At 35.6% G+C, this 26,739-nt stretch overlaps 1 protein-coding gene across 8 annotated transcripts in view; it reads right to left on the reverse strand.

Moving 5' to 3' along the window:
• Window positions 1-267: 267 nt before the first annotated feature.
• The window catches only part of LOC123679218 (E3 ubiquitin-protein ligase UBR5), a 40,046-nt gene continuing 13,574 nt past the window's right edge, over window positions 268-26,739 (reverse strand). For 3 of the 8 annotated variants that reach the window (XM_045616671.1, XM_045616673.1, XM_045616669.1), the window contains exons 16-39: window positions 25,707-25,926; window positions 25,099-25,337; window positions 24,907-25,034; window positions 23,310-23,628; window positions 22,394-22,637; window positions 20,802-20,940; window positions 20,403-20,684; window positions 19,096-19,228; window positions 18,378-18,616; window positions 18,014-18,129; window positions 17,770-17,923; window positions 17,520-17,645; window positions 16,433-16,662; window positions 16,205-16,366; window positions 14,613-15,069; window positions 13,416-13,603; window positions 13,173-13,355; window positions 11,156-11,497; window positions 9,840-10,155; window positions 8,755-8,972; window positions 6,465-7,066; window positions 4,254-4,401; window positions 3,416-3,646; window positions 268-1,239 (exon numbers count right to left, since the gene is read on the reverse strand). In XM_045616671.1, coding sequence (XP_045472627.1) covers window positions 1,027-1,239; window positions 3,416-3,646; window positions 4,254-4,401; window positions 6,465-7,066; window positions 8,755-8,972; window positions 9,840-10,155; window positions 11,156-11,497; window positions 13,173-13,355; window positions 13,416-13,603; window positions 14,613-15,069; window positions 16,205-16,366; window positions 16,433-16,662; window positions 17,520-17,645; window positions 17,770-17,923; window positions 18,014-18,129; window positions 18,378-18,616; window positions 19,096-19,228; window positions 20,403-20,684; window positions 20,802-20,940; window positions 22,394-22,637; window positions 23,310-23,628; window positions 24,907-25,034; window positions 25,099-25,337; window positions 25,707-25,926 — 5,629 coding nt within the window. In that variant the 3' untranslated portion in view covers window positions 268-1,026. The remainder of the gene's footprint in view (window positions 1,240-3,415; window positions 3,647-4,253; window positions 4,402-6,464; window positions 7,067-8,754; window positions 8,973-9,839; window positions 10,156-11,155; window positions 11,498-13,172; window positions 13,356-13,415; window positions 13,604-14,612; window positions 15,070-16,204; window positions 16,367-16,432; window positions 16,663-17,519; window positions 17,646-17,769; window positions 17,924-18,013; window positions 18,130-18,377; window positions 18,617-19,095; window positions 19,229-20,402; window positions 20,685-20,801; window positions 20,941-22,393; window positions 22,638-23,309; window positions 23,629-24,906; window positions 25,035-25,098; window positions 25,338-25,706; window positions 25,927-26,739) is intronic. The other 5 variants (XM_045616677.1, XM_045616672.1, XM_045616674.1 and 2 more) reach the window with 4 other exon arrangements.

A 26,739-nucleotide genomic window follows, 5' to 3' on the forward strand; every position in this document is an offset into this window, starting at 1 on the left:
ACGTATTCCGCACAGAACCATTATTTTCGAAATAAAATTGCACTATTTCCAAGCGTTGTTCAGGCGTGAGTCTATTCATGATGAATTGCCAAACCAAACTGAGAATAAATCACTTGACAGCTGTTAAATCGGTCGCCATCTTGAACAGTAATGCCAACTTAAAGCTATATACCTCGAAAAAAAAAACACCCGTTATAAATCATTCCTTAAATTTTTTCTCACAATTCATTTGCTGTGTACAGGGTATCTCATAAAAAAAGTCATATATTTTCGCTGCATCAATTTATTTCAACTTACAAACTAACTTAGTTGAATTAGATCTTGCTAATAACTTAATATATTAATGTGTAAAATACAGAATTTCCGTTGCTCATATTTTCACTAATTAAGCAATAAGAAATTAAATTAAAATCTATTTCATAACTTGGGTGTCATCAGTTCATTGGAGTAGATATTTACTTTTTCAGGAAGGGAAAATGTTCTTAATTTATAAACCACTACTTTTACTGTTAGTTCTCATACATAATAAGCTTCTTTTTGTTTGTATCACATCAAAACCCCAAATTATATAACCGAGTCCAAAAAAGCTAAACTTCAAACAATTTATTAAAGCTGTATTTACATTCATATAACTGAAAATAGTTAAATCATTATTTTTATTTGAAAAATTGAAGTTTCCCAATATTCCTGAAAATTTCCAAAAATATTTCTCTTAGTAATAAAACTTAACATATAATTTTTGAAACAAATCACAAAAAGGGTATAAAAACATGAAATACTTTTGAAAATTCGAATTTAAAGCACCCCTTACGTTTTCTAATACATTTTTATAATAGTACACATTATTTACATACCTATATCACTTTATTGATTTTATTACATAAAATAGTTTTATATAACATCCATCACAATTACAAAAAAAACCTACATTCCTCTTGAAAGTAAGCAAAGAAATGAAATATGCCAACTTCAACTCGGCCATCGGAAATGATGAAAATTAGAAACTTGGATGTTTGTCTAATGTTTTCACACAAATCCAAAGTTTTTAGTTTTGATAGCTAATAGCAGTTTTTGTCTGAGCACAGTTCGACTGCTGTACAAGGGTATGTATAACCTAGAAATACAAGTATTTGCGGTGGGTAAATGGGCATCATCAGCTGGCCTTATTGTTACTGATGGCATAGGCTGAAAACCGTCTTCGCTAGCTGGAAGTGCAGGAGAACCAGTCCAGAAATATACCTGAAAATCAAATTTACCGTAGATAATTCATCTATTTTTCATGATTTATAGACGTTTATGAAAAACTAAAATAATTTCCGCTGGATTATTCAATTTTTAGCAACAATTATTTCGCCACACTGTGGCTTCATCAGGCTACATTTCTGACTTATAGGGAGTACAGAGTTAACGGAAACTTATATAGGAACAAAAAATTCGACATTGGTAGAAAAATATATATTTTCTGAACGGAGAATTTCAAAGTAGTTAGTAAAGGTGTGATCTAATTCTTTTAAATGATTTTCACAAGTTGAAAACGAACTATCAGATGTAAAGGGTGTTTTTTTAGAGCTATAGAACTTTAAATTGCAATAAAAAAACGATGGTTTATTCGATTGACATGAATTTTATTTATCTGCTAGATAATCTTGTGGCATTACATTTTAAATATGACTTCTGGCATATGACCGCCACGGCTGGCTCGGATGTAGTCCAATCTGGACGTCCAATTTTCGATGACTTTTTCCAACATTTGTGGCCGTATATCGGCAATAACACGGCGAATGTTGTCTTCCAAATGGTCAAGGGTTTGTGGCTTATCCGCATAGACCAATGACTTTACATAGCCCCACAGAAAGTAGTCTAGCGGTGTTAAATCACAAGATCTTGGAGGCCATTTCAGAGGTCCAAAACGTGAAATTAGGCGGTCACCAAACGTGTCTTTCAATAAATCGATTGTGGCACGAGCTGTGTGACATGTTGCGCCGTCTTGTTGGAACCACAGCTCCTGGACCTCATGATTGTTCAATTCAGGAATGAAAAAGTTAGTAATCATGGCTCTATACCGATCACCATTGACTGTAACGTTCTGGCCATCATCGTTTTTGAAGAAGTACGGACCAATGATTCCACCAGCACATAAAGCGCACCAAACAGTCAGTTTTTCTGGATGTAACGGTGTTTCGACATACACTTGAGGATTAGCTTCACTCCAAATGCGACAGTTTTGTTTGTTGACGTAGCCATTCAACCAGAAGTGCGCTTTATCGCTAAATAAAATAAAATGGACGTAGTGCGCGCTACGTATTCCGCACAGAACCATTATTTTAGAAATAAAATTGCACTATTTGCAAGCGTTGCTCAGGCGTGAGAGTATTCATGATGAATTGCCAAACCAAACTGACAATCAATCACTTGACAGCTGTTGAATCGGTCGTCATCTTGAACAGTAATGCCAACTTAAAGTTATATACTTCGAAAAAAACACCCGTTATAACTCTTAGGGTGTTCGTTTATCCTTTTTTTGAAAGATCTTCCTGTCTGTCCAATATAAACCATAGGTGAATCATTACAGGTTAACTTATAGGCACCGGATTTAAATACACCGAAATAAAACTGAGAAAGAAAATAAATCCAGTGTCTACTAGTTAAATTGTAATGACTGCCCTATGGTTTATATTGGACGGACAGGAAGATCTTTCAAGAAAAGGATTAACGAACACCAAAAGAGGTATACATCTGAATAGTTCGTTTTCAACGTATACAAATCATTTAAAAGAATCAGATCACACCTTCAGTTACAACTTTGAAATTATCCATTCAGTAAATAAGAGCATAAAATTAACACTCTTAGAATCCCTAGAAATAAACAGGTATAATACCCAAAATATTCTGTTGAACAAACAAACAGATTTAAACTTAACTCCTTTATGAATTTCTTCCGATAGTTTGGAAATCCCAGGAGGCAAATTGTCCAATATTACTTTGAAGTTTATGATATCCTATCGAATATTTTTCTACTAATGTCGAATTATTGTTCCTATAGAAGTTACTGAAAAACTCTGCAATCTTATTAGTCAGAAATGTAGCCTGATGAAGCCACCGAGTGTCGAAACAATCTTTGTTAACAATTCAATAACCGAGTGGAAATTATTGTTTTCTTTTATTTAAAAGTATATATATATTAGAATTTAAAGTTTATTTTTGTAACAATTTACAAAGGCTCTGACACCAACATTTGTTGATTAAGAGTCAGGAATAAAGATTATTATTATTAAAAAAGTGAAAATACCACGCATGAACAAACAATCGTTTAACGGCCTCCATCCAAGCATTAAAACACTCGTTCAAATTCTTAACAAGTTGAACAAATTTGATAATTTGAATGGTTCAATTGAAAAATTTCAAAAAGACATACCAGATCTTGTCGTTCTAAATGGGACATTTTTTCCACAATTGACCAGAGCCACCTTTTGAATTTCACCAGTCGGTCACTGTTCTCTCCAGATTCGTCATTGAAAGAGGTGTAAGATATGAGTACAGACACGTTTATATCACCTACACCGTTTAAAAGGAGTCTCAAATCTTCGGCTGTAAGCCCGTCTAAGGCTCCCTCGGGTAAAACATCAAACACTCCAGTTCGGATTGCCTGAATAAAAATTATATATGAAATCAAGATCTAGTCTGTGAATTTCGGTTATTGAATAATTTATTGTAAAACAAGTTGCAGAATGGGCTCCTATTCCGCAGAAGTGCCTTCTGCAACAAGTATTAGCCGATATTTTCTCTTTTTCAGTCAAGTTTTATGAAATATTGTAGAAATTCAATGAAAAATCCAGATTACACATCCTAGTGACTTTTGTATTGTATCTTGGCAGTTGGTGTGACTGTTACGAAAATTGACAGATTACAGAATTTGAATATGAATCGTACCTTTCCAATTTTGAAATAACTTACAATTACGCATTAAATTCGTGAATTATGTCTGAAGAAATCGATTTAACACCAACAGAATTAAAAGAAATTGCGAATAATGTTGCAAATCATTTCACTATATCCAAACTACATTATATTCACAATTATTGACGTTTGTTGACATTTGATAGGATTGGAAGTCAGTGTAGACAACTACAAAAAGAAAAATATAACTGAAAACGTTGCTGTAATCAGTTCATTACCGCACTGTTTTCAGAACTGTAACGAACTCATTACGATACTGAAATAGAGAAAATATTTTATTTTCAAATGATAATTACCTCTAGTGCCTTGTCTTGAACTTTGATCATACGATATTTGGAATACTTTCTGACATAGTCATATATGTTACTATTAGTTACTTCAATGTCTTTCCCACCTTGCATCAACTCAATTGTTCCACCGCCTTCTTCGGGACTCAGGTCCATTCTAAAAGGAATTAATTATCGTTGTAAGTACATTTTCTTTCAGAGATTAAATTAAAAATATGTTGAGTGTATAAATATTTTGGAAAAATTCTAAATTATCTACTTTAATAATCGGATTTCGATGACATAATGTAATCTAGACAAAAAATCAATCAAGTTTGTTAGTAATCGATAATAATTCAAGGACAATTAACTAAAATGGTAGTTGCCTATTTACCCACTACACAAAATGAATATTCTTTTAACTACGTCACCCTAGCTATATGTATAATGTAAAAGTACAAACCATTTAGAATGAAATTATTCAATCATATATTTTATGAGCTAGAAGAATGCAACTCAAGCCAATGAATCAGTATAAAATATGTATTAACGCTACTATTTCCAAGTTAGGAGAAATGAGTTTCTGTTTACAACATTTCTCTGAAGAAACAAAAAAGAACGAATATTTCTTCCTCAACATAAGCTCAAAAAAAAAAAATAAATAAATAAGATTAAAATATATGTTTACTTATGAAAGTCAGAATTTTTTTAAGCGAATCTTGTTTAGATTGAAAAAATTTATTGAAGAATTTTAAAGTTACTTTTGTGTTGAAACCAATCACGAAAGTGAAATCCAAAAATTGCGTATCCAAGTGGACCTTTATTTATATTGAGAATTGAAAAATCTGTATTGATCAAGTTAAATTCAAATTATTAATTATTGTATATGTGCATTCATATTTTTAACTGATTCATTGTTTGGAATTTTTTCTATCTATTCATAAAATCTATAGTTGAAGAATTTTAATTTCATTTTGTGTAACATTAATCGATATTTTCATTCAGTGGCCCCCCTCTTGCTCTGAAATTTCAACTTTCCAAATTTACCTATAATATTCATGCGCTTTATATATTACTATTTATACAATATAAAATTATCGGTAGATATGTCAATATACAAAATTGTGTTTTTGTTCAATGTAAATACATATTTAAAAAAATATATACCTATAACAAAATTACTAACTAGCTCTAAAGTGAAGAAAACCTATCCCCTTCTAAATAGAGAAGTATTTCTGCACAACCGCCTACCTAGTGCATGCAACAAATTCCGGCTAAAAAACCGCGTCGAAAAATATAGGGTGTTCCATTTAAAAAAAACACTAACTAGCCCCTATATCTCCAAAAACGGCAATCAATTTCTATGATTTGATATTATTGAAAAAACGTTCAACAATTATTCAAAAATCAATATATAGCGGAATATTTGAAACACTCATTTTTTAGAAACGCCCTATAACTCGAGAACTAATCAATGTATCTGCTTTCCGATATCTCATCATTTTGAAAAAGAGATCCAAGAACATTTTTTCTCTAAGTCTTTAAGTCCTCAAGATGCTTTCAGTGAGCATCGAATTTGGAACACCCTGTATACTCCACTTGTAGTTGCATCAAAATTAAGATGCATAGAATTCCTGGTATGTGTACTGATTCGATTTTGTATCAGACCTTTTGAGATATCCACCAGTTGCTTTGGTGTTTGCTTCACCAGAATTCTGTAAGGTGGCGCTTTTCAGAAATTTTCGAATTCCCGCTATCTGCCTGGCGCCGTTTGAAAATGAAATACTGATTTTTTTAGACTTTACAAACTTTCCCAATAAATTACAATTCAGTTTCTATCGAATTTATAATGAAATGAATGGAATATAATGACAAAGTTTAGAAGATTGTTACGAGCATAGAATATAAAATATTATTGTTCTATACTCAAATGTCACGAGAGCCGAGAGAAATGTCAAATATAAACGATGTATGCGCCATCTGAAACAGACGTAATCCCTCGAAATCAAGTAGGTATAAATCAGAAAAATCTCCCGTTTTGTCTGAAAGTTTTACAGGTATAAGTAGACATACCTGGTTTTCTATGCATCTCAATCAAAATATTCAATCGTATACCGAAGAGCATTAAAAACAAATAAATATTAAGGCAAGTTCATAAAACTCGAACCTTAGGAACTGGGAAATTCGTTTAAGGTCAGAAAAGGAAACAGTATGAAATAGAACTTTTTGAAAAATACTCACATAAAGTTGAGGTCTAAAGCTGAGAAATATCCATTGTTATCTTTCGACTCTGCATCGACCACAAGTTGTCGTAACGATTCATAAACGGTTGGATCGAAAAATGCTAGATCATGGAATTTGATTGGTCTTCCTAGGATACTTTTCAAAACATGCCTGGTGAGGAAGATGGGGCATAGTTCATTCTGTAAAAGACATAACCCGAGCAATCTTCCTACATTCCTAAAAGCATTCAATCTTTCGAAAGATGGTTTTCCCTGTCTGGGAGCATAAAAACCCCGGTTGCCGGGACAGTAGAAGAGAGGAGCATTGTCTTCATCGTCTTGCACCGTATCCTCATTGGTGGCATTTTCTGTTCCACTACTCTGTCCACTTTTCCTGTTCCTATCTGTTAGAGAAAACACATCTAAATCTAAGAGTTCATCACACAATTGCTCATGCGGTTGACGACGAGCTTGACTATCAGCTATTAGCAATTCCACAGCTTCTTCCACTTTAGCTCTTAAGGATTCTTCAGAAGCTAGTAGGAGAAGAAGTTGGGCGGGTGAAAGTTCCAAAAGCATACCTGTTATTCGATTAGCAAATGTGGGATGTAAGCTATGAACCTAAAAAAAACGGAGAAAAAAAAATCATAAGTAAAATATTTTTCAAATTGTTTTCTACAATAATTGATTATTATTTCCATATTAAAAACTTTCAGATGTCAATTGTTGTATAGATACATAGAGTAATAAACACAGATAGATGGAGTATACGTTCCAATATATTTTGAGTTAATATAAACGTTGATTCACTATGGGACATAAGAAGTGCGTTCTTTGAGAAGAAACTCGCGAATTTAATGAAATACAGGGTGTTTTTTTAGAGCTATAGAACTTTAAATTGCAATAAAACAACGATGGACTATTCGATTGACATGAATTTTATTTATCCGCAAGATAATCTTGTGGCATTACATTTTAAATATGATTTCTGGCATATGACCGCCACGGCTGGCTTGGATGTAGTCCAATCTGGACGTCCAATTTTCGATGACTTTTTCCAACATTTGTGGCAGTATATGGGTAATAACACGGCGAATGTTGTCTTCCAAATGGTCAAGGGTTTGTGGCTTATCCGCATAGACCAATGACTTTACATAGCCCCACAGAAAGTAGTCTAGCGGTGTTAAATCACAAGATCTTGGAGGCCAATTCACAGGTCCAAAACGTGAAATTAGGCGGTCACCAAACGTGTCTTTCAATAAATCGATTGTGGCACGAGCTGTGTGACATGTTGCACCGTCTTGTTGAAACCACAGCTCCTGGACATCATGGTTGTTCAATTCAGGAATGAAAAAGTTAGTAATCATGGCTCTATACCGATCATCATTGACTGTAACGTTCTGGCCATCATCATTTTTGAAGAAGTTCGGACCAATGATTCCACAAGCCCATAAAGCGCACCAAACAGTCAGTTTTTCTGGATGTAACGGTGTTTCGACATACACTTGAGGATTAGCTTCACTCCAAATGCGGCAGTTTTGTTTGTTGACGTAGCCATTCAACCAGAAGTGCGCTTCATCGCTAAACAAAATAAAATGGACGTAGTGCGCGATACGTATTCCGCACAGAACCATTATTTTCGAAATAAAATTGCACTATTTGGAAGCGTTGTTCAGGCGTGAGTCTATTCATGATGAATTGCCAAACCAAACTAAGAATAAATCACTTGACAGCTGTTAAATCGGTCGCCATCTTGAACAGTAATGCCAACTTAAAGTTATATACCTCGAAAAAAAAAACACCCGTTATCATCTCACTGATATGTTTTCATTTCCGTGCGCTTCATGTCAAATTTGATAGTTCATGTTGGGGACAAAATTTTCTTACTGAAAATGACATATGCTCCCTCTATCTATGTTTATTTCTCTGAGTATAGATACAAACAAAATCTGGTTTGTAAAAAATATATATTCTTTTACCTGCTCGAATTTTTACTTCTAGGAAAATAAAAGTAGTAAATATACTAAAAAATTATTGAAAATCTACAACGTTTTTTATATCCATATATTGAGACTTTTAAGATATGACTTTCAATTCAATAATCCAGTAGTTTTTGAGGCGCAAAACAACTTTTCAACAAGTTGCATTCATAGGCGACTTTTTTTCTGTTGACATTGAAAGAACGAGACATCACATTGAAAATGGCCAAGACTTAGGTTTTTGGGACTAATTTCCACCCATATACAGAAGACTCGGTCCTTTCCCTTGAATGTATATAAAATCTAATAGTTGTTCGAATATAAACTGACCTTAGGATATAATCTATCTCCAAGTTGTTGCTGATGACCCGTCAAATGTTCATTTCTTGGAGCTGCATTAGAGTTAGAAGAATTATTTGAAGATCCCGGTGGAGGTCCAGATATGTCAGGCATGGAGGGTGCATCAGGAACTGGTTCTATAGGCACAAACGGTCTTGCATCGATGCTCAATGCTCTACGTTGGTTGTCTCTGATTACTCTATTGGAACCTAAATGAGAATTCTCGTTATCGAAGCGATTCAGCAACATTCGTTGTTTTAGCAATTTTGAACTGCTCATAAATAAAATTCCATCCATAAGCTAAATAGAAACAAAATACAGGGCGAGGATTTTTGCGAAAAAATCCCAGTGAATCATTTTGTATAAACAAAATTTACAAATGGTGAAAAATTATTTCCCTAATTCTATGGTTATTCCGTTCATTCTTCCACATCTTGTAGAACAAAATCGTGCGAGAATATATCAGAAACGCACAGTTTTCATGGTTATATTTTATTATTCTATGTTGGTACTCCGAACTTTCCGCCACGGCTTTATCTGTCAATTCATCAATTTGCCTTAAAGAAATTAGTTCTGCCAACCAACATTTTTCAATGCAAAAATCACTAAATTATATTTATGGAAATATTTCATTAATTTCAACGAAAATGCAATGAATTAGAGAAAATAATGTATAATACTCGTACAGAAGGCTCATTCTACCACTCGTTCATTCCAAAACTCGCCACTTCGTGGCTCGTTTTTGAATTTTGAACTCGTGGAAGAATATCAATGCCTTCTGCACTTGTATTATAAATAACTATTTCATAATTTAGGTGTATGCTTAAATAAAAGTTAAATTTTTGAAGATTTACTATGAATATTTTATAAATTCATGTTACAAGACATTTATTTCGCATTATTTTATTTTTCAACTGTAGAAAGCCATATTTGTTCAAGAATTTTTTCCTCCATTATTTTTTTAAATTCACAGATCCTAACCGCAAACCAGAAAGATCAATGACATCAAAATTCATATTTGGAGATTTATTCCATCAATTATCAAGTAAGTTATTCAATTATTCAATGAATCTCACCTCTAAGTTGTGCAGTTCTTCTCAATACATCTCTATCTCTCCGTAGCCTCTGCAACACACTATATTGAGAGTATTTGTTATCGACTTGAGCACTTTCAAGATTTGGCAATTTTTCTTGCGATAATATGGCTTCTGCAATAGCCGTATAAAAACTACGCGCTACTCCAGATCCTTCACCTGGTTCTTCTTTGAACGTCACCTTAACTCTATTGACAGCTAAAGGGGGTGAAGATGAAGTTCGCCTATTATAGTTGTTGAATTGGGTATTAAGCTCTTTGAAAGTCTGTACAAGGAGTGGTGTTCTTTCCCTTTCCATCTATAAATTAAATTTCATTTTGATTCGTCTGAGAAGACATATACAGGATGATTCAACGCAATAACCTCTCAAGGTATGGTTCGTATATCACCTTGGTTACTATGTATATGTCAAATTCTTCAAAAACCTGTGACTATTTCTTCAAACTTCGGTGAGTTATCTGTCACCAGAGCAACCGTACTTTTATTCTGGTTAGGTTAGGTAACCACGCCCACTCAGCTTTACAGTTGTCATTTTAATTTTCAGATTATTGTTTATGAATATTTTCCATGACATCTGCCACTCAAAAACTTTATTATTTTAATTATGAAACAAATACCCCTCAGAGCCATTAAGAACTATTAGTTATTTACAAATCAAAAGAGATCAACCATTTATAACCTCCAAAATTTTGAAAATGACAAATTTAATTGACCATTGACAAGTGTCAGCGGTCCGTTTATACGAAGCAGGTTACCTGAAACATTGAAAACCACTAGTAACTACTCTGAAATTCTCGGCGATATACGGACCATACTCTTTGTCGGTTATGGAAAATCATAATTTTGTGCTGGTAATTGGCATGTTGGCGTTTGAGACAGTAAGCTTTCTTTCTAAATTATTTTCAACCTTTCTGCAGAAATATTCTAAAAAATGTAATATTTTTGTTATAAGAATCCCATAAACTCGTGAGCCGTTGAGTTTTTACCAAAGTTATGGCATAGTGCTGAAATTGTCATGAGGTAAACTATCTAACGATGTAATAATATACTGGGTGTGCCATTTGAAATGAGTAAGTAGGAGTCTGTTTTCAGTATAACCAGAAGTTGTAGAGGTCTAAAAAATATTTTAGGAAGAAAGATCAATGTCTCTAAACAATTTTGTCAAATTTCCAATTGGCCATCGCGGTGAACCACCCTGTATAATGCTTCAGTAGACTCCGAAGCAAAAAAAATTTCAAACAACCATCATACATTTTCTCATTATAGAAATAAATAAATAAGCGTAATAAATCACTCACTTTCGACAAACTTAAATCTCTCTGCTGATTATTTCTCAATTTCTCCATATCTCTTCTGAATTTGGCCTCTTTAACTGGAAAGCCTCCAAGTTCTGAGACTACAGAGCCTGGCTCCAAACCCACATCTTCCATGAAGACCCTCCCGAATAAATCCAGAGAAAGTCTCCATCGGCCAAGTAATAAATCGTGGGACACAGACTGTCCTATGGTAGGTCTAGGAATCTCAGGATTTACGCTGGGAGTCGTCACAACTGTGACATTAGCCGATATCTCCTGATGTTCCAAGGTCTCCGTCTGCTGATTGTCCACCGACATTATCACATCTACACCCATTTTTTGGTTCTGCAAAATAATAAGCACAACGTTGAAGTAAAAACATCAATAAAAATTATCTAAAGTTTATTAATCAATAAGTTTATAGTAAGATGCATAGAATCCCTAGTGTGTGTACTGATTCGATTTATTATTATTATTTGAACTGGGGTCGTTTTGGTTCGGTAAGCCTTCCGGGAACTGCGACCATGCAGATCTTTTGTTCACTACCCTTCTCATTCATAGAAACCCAGGGAGGTCGTCAACGACGTTAATAAAATTGACAACCTCCTTAGGGGCCTTGGCCGTTACCTCCCTGGTATCCAGAACCGGCTTACCCATATGAATGGTTCTAAGGCCAGCCAGCTCCGGACACTTGCATATCAAGTGGTCGGCTGTTTCTGCTTCCGATCCACAGAGCCTGCAAATCTCGTCTGCTGACTTTCCCATACGGTACAAATGATGTTTGTACCGACAGTGCCCCGTCAGCAGTCCCACCATCACCCGAAGCTCGGCTCGCGACAGCTTCAGGAGCTTTTTGGCGTAGGTAGGTGAAATCTTCACGAATTTCTTTGCCTGAACAAGTCTAGGAGTGTTAGTCCAGTGGATTGTCCTACTGTTCAACTCCCATAGCTGGACCGCAGCTTTATATTGGTCTTTTCCTTTCCCACAGAAAGGCTCAGGTCCAGCAGGTCTTAACCTTGATGCACTTTTTGCAAGTTCATCCCCGCTCTTTCATTTCCTTCAACCCCGCAGTGCCCTGGTACCCATAGTAGAGTCACCTTATTTCCTCTGGCCAGTTGCTTTATGGTGTTACGGCACTCCCAAGTCAGCAAAGTTCCCTGACAACACGATTCCAGGGATCTCAGTGTGGTTTGGCTGTCCGTGGTGATCTAGATATGCGCCCCCTTGAGGTTCATTTTGAGACACTCCTGGGCGCATACATAAACAGCCATTATCTCGGTCTGTAGAATCGAGGGCTCACTTCCCAGGGCTTTAGAGTTCCTCAGTTTAGGTCCATATATACCAATGCCGGTGCCCTTCTCTGTTTTTGATCCATCTGTGAACCATATGGATGACTTTTTGTCCAGACGATTTACGAGACTTATTGCACTAGGACGGTCATTTATAACCGTTTCAAAGGGCGTTTCAAAAACTGATTCGATTTTGTTACAGACTTTTTGAGATATCCACCAGTTGCTTTGGTGTTCTGCTTCACCAGAGTTCTGCAAGGTGGCGCTCTTCAGAAATTTTCGAATTCCCGCTATCTGCCTGGCGCCGTTTAAAAATGAAAAACTGATTTTAGACTTTACAAACTTTCACAATAAATTACAATTAAGTTTCTATCGAATTTTTAATGAAATTAATGGAATATAATGACAAAGTTTAGAAGATTGTTACGAGCATAGAATATAAAATATTATTGTTCTATACACAAAGGTCACGAGAGCCGAGAGAAACGTCAAATATAAACGATGTATGCGCCATCTGAAACAGACGCGATCCCTCGAAATCAAGTAGGTATAAATCTGAAAAATCTCCCGTTTTGTCTGAATGTTTTACAGGTATAAGTAGACACACCAGGTTTTCCATGCATCTTAGTTAATAGTATCAGGATTTTCATTATTTCAATCATTCTATGTTTAATTTGAATGCAAACTAGTCAAAGGTCTCAGTATTGAAATAAAACCAAAGATTAACTCACTGTTGACGATCCCACTCTAACAATGACACTTGTATTAGGACTTCTAGAAGAACTACTAGTCGATTGGATTTGTGAATCTGAATATTGGTTATCGGACGAACATTGCATATTAAAATCTTCAGAATTATCTGAATTGCCGGGTATAACAAATGATAAAGAAGATGAATTTCCTGGGAGTGGGATCTGTGAAGAAATTTATAATGTATAATTTATATGCCATGCAACTTTGTCCAAATTACTAACCTGGTCCAAACTTGACATATCACCTGACGTTTTCTTGGGTGACATTATTATTTGTGGCCTCGATGTGGGAATGTCCATTTGCTCAGTTGAATCTTTGGGGGTTAGCAGCAACGCCTTCGATCTAGACATTCCAAAATCTACATTTTCACGATTGCAGGACAAATCTTGCGGTGTTTCCTCCAAGTCACCTAAACAAAAAAAAACATAAATTTCATTCAATAAATTAATAATGAATAACAGAATTAATTTGAAATATCAAAGATGGAAAACACTAAATACAAAGGATATCAAAGATTTGTATTAGCTCAAGGTAACGTTGTATTGATTATGAGTCAGTACTGTAACAGTATATTCTAAGACAAGTAGCAAAATGGACTCCTATTCAAACACAAACACACGAGTGTTGGAATTGCCTTCTGCATCGAGTATTAGACGATATTTTCTCTATTTCAGTCAAGTTTTGTGAAATATTGTGGAAATTCAATGAAAACTTCAGAGTATACATCCTAGTGACTTTAGTATTGTATCTTGGCAGTTGGTGTGACTGTCACGAAAATTGACAGATCACAGAATTTGAATCATACGTTTCGAATTTTGAAATAATTTACAATTACGCATTAAATTCGTGAATTATGTCTCATGAAATCGATTCAACGCCAACAGAATTAAGAGAAATTGCGAATAATGTTGCAAATCATTTCACTATATCCAAATTATGTCATATTGACAATTGACATGTGTTGAAATTTGATAGGATCTGAAGACAGTGTAGACAACCACAAAACAAAAATATAACTGTAATGAGTTCATTACAGCATTGTTTTTAGAACTGTAATGAACTTGTTACGATATTGAAATAGAGAAAATATATTAATTAAAAAAATACAATGATGATTGATTGAAAATGTACAAGAACTTAAGATCTGGTAGAAATGTTAACTGAAGAAACAAAAAAGGTGAAAAACTAAGAAAAACAACCAAAATCAATATGTGTAAAAAAAGAAATGAAAATAATTGATTAAGAGCATCTTAGAGCGCTGTTTCACTGAAATTGAAATGAAAGTGAAAAAAGATGAAGTCATTTAAAAATAGACGCTTTCAAAAGCTGGTTATAATAAAAGTTCACGGTAATAGCACGATATCATGAATTTTAACCATATGGAAAAACAAGCTTTGAAATAATTGATTTTCACGAACCTGTCTCATTTTTAACAGCATCCAATAAACTTTGAAATGGTTCCATCGCCTTCGGTTCATCCATTGTCTCATCGGTCTGAACGTCCCTTGTTGTCGTAGACCTATCAACGTCCATCGGTTCATCTCCCATGAAATTTTGCGGGTAAAATAGGGGATTGGGCCCCATAACGTTCAGATTTTGCGCGATTGGATGATTCGCTCTGGCCGGCTGACTCATGGCGAATTCACTTGTACGTGTCGACAGACTCAATTTCGTCGGCAGCGACTCCAAAGGATTGTCAGAGTTTATTGTTGTAGAATTTAGGGTGACTACTTGCTTAGGCATACCGAAAAGATCTTCCCGTCTGGCGTTCGGTTGTAACAGATGAGGCTGATCGGCCAATGGTAAAGCTTCAGCCATTGGTGTATCGAAGGGATCTGGAGGAGGACAGCCAAGACAAAGAGTGGATTCGGACCTCTGTAAGATGAGGTTAGTGTTTAACTTGCAGATTAGTTCCACCAAACTCGTATATTTGTCTTTTGAAACATTTCTTAACCGTAAATGAAACAATGAAGCAATATCCGTTTGAATTCAGTGAAAAATCATTTTTTTCCCAACATATCCAGGATAATGATGTAAAGGGTGTTTTTTTTTTAGAGCTATAGATTTTAAATTGCAATAAAACAACGATGGATTATTCGATTGACATGAATTTTATTTACCCGCAAGATAATCTTGTGGCATTACATTTTAAATATGATTTCTGGCATATGACCGCCACGGCTGGCTACGATGGAGTCCAATCTGGACGTCCAATTTTCGATGACTTTTTCCAACATTTGTGACCGTATATCGGCAATAACACGGCGAATGTTGTCTTCCAAATAGTCAAGGGTTTGTGGCTTATCCGCATAGACCAATGACTTTACATAGCTTCACAGAAAGTAGTCTAGCGGTGTTAAATCACAAGATCTTGGAGGCCAATTCACAGGTCCAAAACGTGAAATTAGGCAGTCACCAAACGTGTCTTTCAATAAATCGATTGTGGCACGAGCTGTGTGACATGTTGCGCCGTCTTGTTGGAACCACAGCTACTGGACATCATGGTTGTTCAATTCAGGAATGAAAAAGTTAGTAATCATGGCTCTATACCGATCACCATTGACTGTAACGTTCTGGCCATCATCGTTTTTGAAGAAGTACGGACCAATGATTCCACCAGCCCATAAAGCGCACCAAACAGTCAGTTTTTCTGGATGTAACGGTGTTTCGACATACACTTGAGGATTAGCTTCACTCCAAATGCGGCAGTTTTGTTTGTTGACGTAGCCATTCAACCAGAAGTGCGCTTCATCGCTAAACAAAATAAAATGGACGTAGTGCGCGATACGTATTCCGCACAGAACCATTATTTTCGAAACAAAATTGCACTATTTGCAAGCGTTGTTCAGGCGTGAGTCTATTCATGATGAACTGCCAAACCAAACTGAGAATAAATAACTTGACAGTTGTTAAATCGGTCGCCATCTCGAACAGTAATGCCAACTTAAAGTTATATATCTCGAAAAAAAAACACCCTATATAAGTTTCTCTAGTATTTAATTTTATTTACCTGAAAGAAAGGGTGCTTACGCCCTTTTCCAGAGGTGCCTTGGAAAGAATTGGACAGATTGTTAGTAATATTTGCCAAGTTACTCATTTCCTGATCATCTAAAGACTCGGTGTCGATGGCAACTGTTAATTCCTCTTCTCCGTCTTCGTTTTCATTCTCATCCTGAGGGACACAATAAAAACAAAATGGTAATAAACAGTCGTTTAGTCTTCTGTTGAACTATATTACCTGATCATTCCACGACGCCAATGGCAAGCCTTCCCTTCTCAAATCGGTATCGACAGCTTCTGACGAACCAGATCTCATGAAGTAAATCAGAGCATCGAAAACATATGCGACATGTTTTAATGCCGAAACGTCCAACACGGGTAGAGAGTCTAAATGCTCGTTGTTGTGGGACCTCATTAACGATAAACAATAGGACAAAAATTCTCTTCGGGCAGCATGAGCATCAACACCTGGAGAATAGCATCGGTTGTTCAAAAATTCAAATTTATAGATAAATGGGATTGGGATATGAATGAACAACAATCAAGAAAAATTATAGGGAACCATGACAATTTTGCAAGGGAATTATTATTATTATTAACTTTCTTTTTTATTATTTACACATAAAAATATAACACAAAAAGTCTTGTCGAAGGTTGAAAACCAGTTTTCATAAAATTAAAAATGAAGATGTAAAAACAAACTTGTTTTCTTGCATTTGGGGTATGGTCTGTATATCGCCGAGAATTTCAGAGCGGTTACTAGTGGTTTTCGATGTTTCAGGTAACCTGCTTCGTATTTACGGACCGCTTGACACATGTCAATGGTCAACAAATTTTTCATTGACAGAATTTTGGAGGTTATAAATGGATGATCTCTTTTAATTTGTAAAGAACTAAAAGTTTTTAATGGCTCTGAAGGGTATTTGTTTCATAATTGAAATTATTAAGTTTTTGAGCGATAGATGTCATGGAAAATATTCATAAACAATAATATGAAAATTAAAATGACAACTGTCAAGCCGAGTGGGCGTGGTTACCAAACCCAACCAGAATAAAGTACGGTTGCTCTGGTGACAGAAAACCACCAACTTACTAACCATAGTAACCAAAGTGATATACGGACCATACCCTTGGTAGAAAAGTACAATAAATCAGAGGAGTGTTTGAAATTGCTTCACTCATTCTGGAAAATGGTGGGATCAAGAGATTATCATGTGGTATAAACCCCTCTAAGATTTTATGAAAAGTATCAGTTGTCCAAAACATAACAAATGAGATATAAATAGATATAATATTATGAGATATAAATTAAATAATCAACATACCATCTCTTTCAGGGCGGGATCTACTTTCAACATTCGCAAAGCCAACAATCCTCGAACCAGTGGTTCCTGTTCCATTCGAATTGGAATGGTTTCTGGCTCTAAGATTAGAACTTGATGTCATATTCACTAAAAATAATTCGTTTGAATGTCCTTTCTCACATTTTAATCGTTGTCGAATTGAATTGTTGAAAAAATTAATATTCAGTGTCAATTTCGATATGAGTGTTATCGTAAAATCAAATTTCCTTACCGCTGGCACTGGCGGGCGGGCCTACAGAGTGGCTAGTACTTGGAAGATCCAATGAATTAGTTAAAGAAGCACCAAATTTGAGCTGAGCCTCAGTTGCGTCCATAACCGTTAGAAGCCAGTCCCAAGTGGCTTTCAAACGGAACTCTAAGTATATCTGGAAATGATATTGGTTGTGAAATTATAATATTTTCATACTTTCAATGTTAAATCAAAAAAAATGAAAAAAATCTTTCCGACTATTTACCTGGACATTATAGATGTCATCTTGCGACACCTCCATGTGAGTAACTGGTGTTGTCAATATTTGAGACATATTTGGCATCGTTGATAAAAGATCTGCTATTTGACGAATAACGATACCTACAGAAATAATGCACGATGTATCAATCGATCAAATGTATGTATTTGGAATGAACCGAGAAAGATTACAAAAAACTTCATCATAATATAATAGACGAAAGAAAAGTATAGAAATTAAGTCAGAAACATTGCTAGAGAAAGATTACAAAAACATCATCATAATATAATAGACGAAAGAAAAGTATAGAAATTAAGTCGGAAACATTGCTAGATAGTGAGAATACAAAAAAAAAACTATTAATACTTACCGAATGCCCTTGCCAGGCAACTCGCAGTGGTGGACATTGTAATCGTATCTGTGCTACTAGAAGAACCTGCCGCTGTTGACCTTCGCAAGGAGCTTGGATCAATATACAAAAGGTTTGTGCCACCAGCAATTCTGACTCCGGTCGACCGACTAGTTTCCCTATTACGTATAGCCCATTGCATATTTTGCGGTGCCAGATTAGCTCGCTGGCCATGACCCGCAGCATTGCTGTAACGGCTTCTTTAATAGACGATAGAGCAAAAGTTATCAACAAAAAAAAATTAGAGATATAATTTGACCAACTCCCAAATCTTCTTGATGATAGTGTGCAGTTATTATCGAGTATTGAATAAAAAATGTTTTGATGTCATGTAAAAACGAAATTTTTGCTTATCAAATTGATGCCTTTGATTAAATAACTAACTTGAACAGAGAACAAGAAATTTTTTCTTTCCATACCACCAAACAAAACTTCATTATAAAGGAACTGGCTTTTCGGAAATGATTATACGATGAGTGATTCAAAAACGATAAACATATCAGAAAAAACCAATCGTCAAATTGTTTTATGTTTGTTTTCTTCATTTCAATTGCAAATGAATTGTTAATTTTTTTTTTTAATTCACCCAAGAAACAATTTATCACTTTTTTCTATCGATAAATAAATATCATCAAGAGCTTCGAGTACTACTTCGACATAAGGAAAGAAAGACTCTTACCTTCTTCTTTCGAGTTGATCGTCATTGAGGGTATAGTCTTCAGTGTCCTGTTCGTCAGTTTCGCCAGTTTCACTTTCTTCTTCTTCCTGCTGACTGGATTCAGCACTATCATCTTCAGGAAAGAGCAGCAACCCTGAGTAAATGTTAAAAAATGATTTAAGAAAGTGCGAATATGTTCAATAAGATACTAACTGTCTTATTCCAGGATTCACGGTTGATTAAATATACAGGTTTAGAACTATTTAGAAGGGCACTACAGGGATATCGAAAACCGTTAGAGATATAGGGTAGCTTATAAAGGGTGTTTTTTTTTTTAGAGCTATAGAACTTTAAATTGCAATAAATCAACGATGGATTATTCGATTGACATGAATTTTATTTATCCGCAAGATAATCTTGTGGCATTACATTTTAAATATGATTTCTGGCATATGGCCGCCACGGCTGGCTCGGATGTAGTCCAATCTGGACGTCCAATTTTCGATGACTTTTTCCAACATTTGCGGCCGTATATCGGCAATAACACGGTGACTGTTGTCTTCCAAATGGTCAAGGCTTTGTGGCTTATCCGCATAGACCAATGACTTTACATAGCCCCACATAAAGTAGTCTAGCGGTGTTAAATCACAAGATCTTGGAGGCCAATTCACAGATCCAAAACGTGAAATTAGGCGGTCACCAAACGTGTCTTTCAATAAATCGATTGTGGCACGAGCTGTGTGACATGTTGCGCCGTCTTGTTGGAACCACAGCTCCTGGACATCATGGTTGTTCAATTCAGGAATGAAAAAGTTAGTAATCATGGCTCTATACCGATCACCATTGACTGTAACGTTCTGGCCATCATCGTTTTTGAAGGAGTACGGACCAATGATTCCACCAGCCCATAAAGCGCACCAAACAGTCGGTTTTTCTGGATGTAACGGAGTTTCGACATACACTTGAGGATTAGCTTCACTCCAAATGCGGCAGTTTTGTTTGTTGACGTAGCCATTCAACCAGAAGTGCGCTTCATCGCTAAACAAAATAAAATGGACGTAGTGCGCGATACGTATTCCGCACAGAACCATTATTTTCGAAATAAAATTGCACTATTTGCAAGCGTTGTTCAGGCGTGAGTCTATTCATGATGAATTGCCAAACCAAACTGAGAATAAATCACCTGACAGCTGTTAAATCGGTCGCCATCTTGAACAGTAATGCCAACTTAAAGTTATATACTTCGAAAAAAAACACCCGTTGCCCAAACCAGATGGTTAGTACCGTAAATGGAGTGAATCAGATTTAATTTTAATTCTTGTTCTCACCTGTATCGGATCCAGCCGTAGCTCCGGTTTGCACCGATCTCTGCGCAGAGGCCGCATCCTGATTGCTCTGGTTATCGTCACTATCAGATTCGGTTTCTGCCAGAAGGTCCAATTCAGGGTCGCTCTCTTCCCCTTGGATGCGATTCTCCTGACCGTCTGCGGCCTGATGGTCTTGATCGTTCTCATTCATAGATCCCTGACGGGTAGGCAAAGGAAGGATACGATCTGCAGATGCGTCCTCATGTTCCGAAGCGTTATCATCGTCGTTATCGATTGCCATGCCTGGGTAAGAAAAAATTTGAATATTTACCCCTGCAAATGCATTTTGGACTTTACTGAAAAAGTGTGTTTTCTTGCGAAATCCACTCTAACTTTGTATGAATATAATGCAGGACTTACTTTCCCCATCGTTGACATCACTTATAAGATCTCTTGCAGCAGCTGCCACTCTAGGGAATAATTCGTTGGTTGTATGTCTACTTAAGATTCGAGAAGATGATGGTGCTAATGGATCAACTAAAAACAATTCTTGAGAACCCTGCAAGATATGTTGATTTCATTAATTAATAATAATGGAGCCATTAATTCATTTAATACTGATAATACGCCAATTAAAAAGTCCCCGGTCTACCATAGTAAAACAAATTTTTTTGGCAAAATTCAATTTTATTATTCAACATACATAGTTGCCTTCGAGGGCGAAACAGCGATTTTCCAACTTTTCGATACCATTTTTGGAGTACGATTTGACTTTCGCTCTAAAATAGGCCTCAGTTTCGGCAATTACTTCTTCATTGGCGCTAAATTTATTTCCAGCAAGCATTCTTTTGAGGTCTGAGAACAGGAAAAAGTCGCTGGGGGTAAGATCTGGCGAATACGATGGATGCAGCAGCAATTTGAAGCCCAATACATGCAATTTTCTCATTGTTTTCATTGGTTTGTGACACGGTATTGGTGCCATAACCTTGCCAGCTGACTGTTGTTTTTCTTTGCTTTGGATTCAGTTCATCGTGTGCAGTCCACTCAGTTGACTGTCAACTGGACTGCAGAGTGAAATGAAGGAGCCATGTTTCATCAATCATCACATATCGACGCAAAAATTCAGGTTTATTGCATTTAACCAGCTACAAACACTGCTCAGAATCATTAACACGTTGTTGCTTTCGATCGATTGTGAGCTCGCGCGGCACCCATTTTGCACACAGCTTTCTCATGTACAAATATTCGTGAATGATTTTATGTACACGTTCAGATGATATCTTCACAATGTCTGCTATCTCGATCAACTTCACTTCACGGTTATTCAAAATTATTTTGTGAACTTTTTTGATTTTTTCGTCGGTGACGACCTCATTTGGGCGTCCACTGCGTTCGCCGTCTTCGGTGCTCATTTCACCACATTTAAACTTAGCATACCAATCAATGATGGTTGATTTTCCTGATGCAGACCCCGGAAACTCTTCATCAAGCCAAGATTTTCCTTCAACTGTATTTTTTCCCATCAAAAAGCAAAATTTTATCAGCACACGAAATTCTTTTTTTTCCATCTTTTTTCAAATAACAAAAGTAGCTACACTCACAACGCAATATCCCACGAACTAATGGTCGGACTGCCGTCAAATTTTGACACGTATCGTTTGAAGGTTGGTACTAACTAAAAATTCTATGGATTTAATACTAGCGCCGCCATCTGTGTATGAAACCGGGGACTTTTCAATTGGCCTAATAAGTGATAGCAATAAATAAGAGAATTCCTTTCTTAATGAAATATGACATGAAGCATTTATTATACAGGGTGTCCATCATTGACGCGACACTCTATTAGGGTTAAGCGCTGAAAAAATTCGAAAATTTTAGCGCTTAACTGTAATAGAATCGATAGTGAACACCCTGTATATTTATTGAGTGATTTATACTAATTGCAATCAATTAACTTTCAAATGAACACTATCAATAAAATGTTTTGATTTATTATTTCTTGAGATACTCACATTCAAAATGTCATTGGCTGATGTAGCCAAAGAAAAAGGTGCTGTTGGTCTGGCGACACCTAACCTCACAGGGGCAATGAGAGAATCTGCCGTTTCGCATAACTCTTCAATTGACAATTTCATCAGTGACTGAAATACCCTACGACATTTACTAAGGGGCTGATTTTGGTTGCTGAGGCTTCGTCTTTTCGTAGAATTAGGAGCTACTTCTATACAAAATATAACGTAAATCCTCACTACCGATCTGAAATTTGGAGGGATAACAGAATTATTACCAAATGAATAATTTCCTTGAAAGAATATTCAGCTGATTTAGAAATATCTTGAGTAATGATATCGTATATAGCCAAGAATTTCACAGCGGTTACAAGTGGTTTTCAATGTTTCAGGTAACCTGCTACGTATTTACAGATTGCTTGACACTTGTCAATCATCAACTAAATTTTTCATTGACAGAATTTTGGAGGTTATAAATGGTTGGTATCTTTTAATGTGTAAACAACTAAAAGTTCTTAATGGCTCTGAAGGGTATTTGTTTCATAATTAAATTAATAAAGTTTTTGAGTGTTAGATGTCATGGGAATTTTTCATAAACAATAATCTGAAAATTAAAATGACAACTGTCAAGCCGAGTGGGCGTGGTTACCAAACCTAACCATAATAAAAGTACGGTGGCTCTGGTGACAAGATAAATCATCGAAATTTGTAGAAATAGTCACCGGTTTTTGAGGAATTTGACATATACGGGTCACCAACTTACTAACCAAGGTGATATACGGACCATACCCAAAATGTATTAAGAATGTTATAAAAAAGAATTGGAAAATTGGCAACAAAAATAATTTAACCCCTGAATAGATTCTCATGCAATTACAAACAAAAAAAATAATATTGATAAAAATGTTTTCACTCTTACCTAACAAATCTTCTGGCAACAAAGGTAGCTATTTCTGCTTGTTTGGCATCTGGATTCTTCATTTCCTTGATGAGAGTTTCAAGGAGAATATCTATCACCATTTGACATTTGACAAGGAAGCAATGAGAAAACTTATCCAAGAGAGTGGTTCCACTTTGTCCAGCTACATAAGGCTGGTCCGAGTAGGGATTTTCTGCCGTTTCTTTCATTCCCGACATTATCATACTCTTGACCGCCTTCCAGTCGCTCAGGAGACATTCAAGAGCTCTCCTGCTAAATCTCGGTGGTTCTAAATCATGCTCGGGCATGTCTGACTCAACTGGGGAAAATGGAATAATTATAAGACAGTGCTTTATCACACTTATAACTCAATGAAAACCAATGATTATGATTTTTCAGACAATACTTTTACAGTCGACCTCATAAAACATGTACAGGGTGTCCCAAATTTCAACTCACTGAAAGCATCTCGAGAACTATTAGACTTAGAGAAAAAATCTTCAAAGACTCCCTTTCTTCGAAATAATAAGATATCAGGAAGCAGATCATAGATTGTTTGATTCGTTCTCGAGTTACCTAACCTTTCCGAGAAATTACTTTTAAAAATTTTGATTTATTTTGGTTTCTGTTCGGGATATTTGAAAAATGGTTTATAAGACACTTGGTTATTAGATAAATTAGTTTTGGAGATATAGAGGAGATAAGACGTTTCTTCAATGGCACACCCTAAGGTGCATAGAATCCCCGACTTTTGAGACTTTTTGGGATATCCGTCTGTTGCTTTGGTGTTCTGCTTCACCAGAATTCTGTAAGGGGGCGCTCTTCACAAATTTTCGAATTCTTGCTCTTTGCCTGGCGCCGTTCAAAAATGAAATACTCATTTTAGACTTTACAAAGTTCCACAATAAATTACAATTCTGTTCCTATCGAATTTTTAATGGAATATAATGACAGTATAGGAGATTGTTACGAGCATAGAATATAAAATATTATTGTTCTATACTCAAAGGTCACGAGAGCCGAGAATCGAGAGAAACGTCAAATATAAACGATGTATGCGCCATCTGAAACAGACGCGATCCCTCGAAATCAAGTAGGTATAAATCTGTAAAATCTCTCGTTTTGTCTGAAGTATAAGTAGACACACCAGGTTTTCTATGCATCTTAGGACACCCTATTTTCTTCAGCGCAGCTTTTTAGAAAAGCATTATTTCATTGGTTTTCAAAAAAGTCATCCATTTCAAAGATATCAAGTTTTTACACTAATTTTTATGATGCGACACCTTATATATAAATAGTTTTCATTGGTTTAGAGATTTAATTAATTTCGTATCTATTTTATATTTGTTATCAAGTCATATAGAGGGTGTCCCATTTAATTAGACATTAATTATTGTTTTAGAGAGTTGGTGTTTTTTAAGTAGGCACCCTATATATGACTTGATTAGAATTACACAATAGACACAAAATGAATCAAATTTCGAGATAAATGTTTAAACAATTTAATAGAAAAATTATAATTTCGAAAACTTATCGGACACTATTTTTTAAGCGATTTATAATACGAATAGATCAATATGCAAAGAAAAATACTCACTGTCTGATGATGGAGTTTTATTTCTAGAATTCGACGAGGGAGCTCTTGGTCTAGAATGTCTAAATTGTCTTTGTTCCTGATTCTGGCGACCGACAGTTTGAACTAGGAAAAGAAGTATGCTTTCACCTCTGAAATAAAAAAAATTTCAAAGTTTTCATACGCAATTACTCCACTTATTATTATTCTACGTACCTTGAATTTGGCTGACAAACTAAATTTGTCTCCTTCACCAATTTTTGAAGTAACTCAAACCTTCCCGTCTGGTTCCCCATTATCAAAGCTTTGCATTTACATTTCTCCCAACAGTCACAATAAGCAGTAGGGGAAGTCCTTTTAAGTTTGCAGTCGTGACCTTTATGGCATACCCTTGCACACTCTGTGCAACAACACAGAGTACCAGTCAAACCGCAAGTTCTGCATTCGAAAATATCCTGAAAATTCAAGCTACAATCTTGTCTCTACCAAATAAACTCTATACAGGGTGTCTTCCAGTAGGTATAATGAACTGGTAAGGTAGGTAGTTCTAACGAATATAATAGAGAAATTTCTGCAAACATAGGTCCTAACTATTTTAAGATCCAAGACCCATTTTGGAAGAAAGTTTTTTTGTTAGTGAAACAGCTTCTTTCAAAAAGGGTGAGGTTAGGTTAGGTGAGGTTAGAGATATTTTGAAAAGATTTTGAATCCATATTTGTAAGAAATTTGTTCTCATTTTCATCGTATCTACCCTATAAGTTTGTTGCTCCTACTCTGCGGCATCCTGTATTTTTACTAATTCGTTTTTAAAAGTGAATCCTTACTTGGTTTATATGTTCTGCTCCAGTCCAAGTAAAGCTGCATGTGTCGTTGCAACACAACACATGTAACGGTGAATGATCCGCATTCGATCCTTTGGGAAATATCATTTCATTTCTCTCTTGCACATTGGGATACTTCTTTATTCGTTCAAATATATTCAGAGCAGCTGGGTAACTTCTGGATGATACGGCAAGCATGAAAGGAGTCTGTCCTTGTGCATCTCTAAGGAATTAATAGTAAAATATATGCCAAAATCGTGCCATGTGATATATTTATCATACTGCAAATTTTTTTCAAAAAAGACCCGAACTATTTGAAATAGAAGGGATGCTTTGTAATTTGTCATTATTGATATTCTTGATTGTTTCGGTATTTAATTTACCAAAATTCATCTCAATATGATTATAAACTAAAACACTTTATTTCCTATTATATTAGACCAATTGAAAAGTCCCTGGTCTGATGAACAGATGGCGGTGCTAGTATTAAATCCATATGATTTTTAGATAGTACCATCCTTCAAACGATATGTGTCAAAATTTGGCAGCAGTCCGACTATCGGTTTGTGAGATATTGTGTTGTGAGTGTAGCTACTTTTGTTATTTGAAAAAGATGGAAAAAAAAATTTCGTGTGCTGATAAAATATTCCTTTTTGAAGGGAAAAAATACAGTTGAAGCAAAATCTTGGCTTCATGAAGAGTTTCCAGGTCTGCACAAGGAAAATCAACCATCATTGATTGGTATGCTAAGTTTAAACGTGGTGAATTGAGCACCGAAGACGGAGAACGCAGTGGACGCTCAAAAGAGGCTGTCACCGACAAAAAATCAAAAAAGTTCACAAAATAATTTTGAATGACTGTGAAGTGAAGTTAATCAAGATAACAGACATTGTGAAGATATCATCTGTTCATGACATCATTCACGAATATTTGTACATGAGAAAGCTGTGTGTAAAATGGATGCGAGCTCACAATCGATCAAAAGCAACAACGTGTTAATGATTCTGAGCAGTGTTTGAAGCTGTTTAAGTGCAAT

Source organism: Harmonia axyridis, chromosome 4 (genome assembly GCF_914767665.1).
Source record: "Harmonia axyridis chromosome 4, icHarAxyr1.1, whole genome shotgun sequence".
Taxonomy (NCBI): Eukaryota; Metazoa; Arthropoda; class Insecta; order Coleoptera; family Coccinellidae; genus Harmonia; species Harmonia axyridis.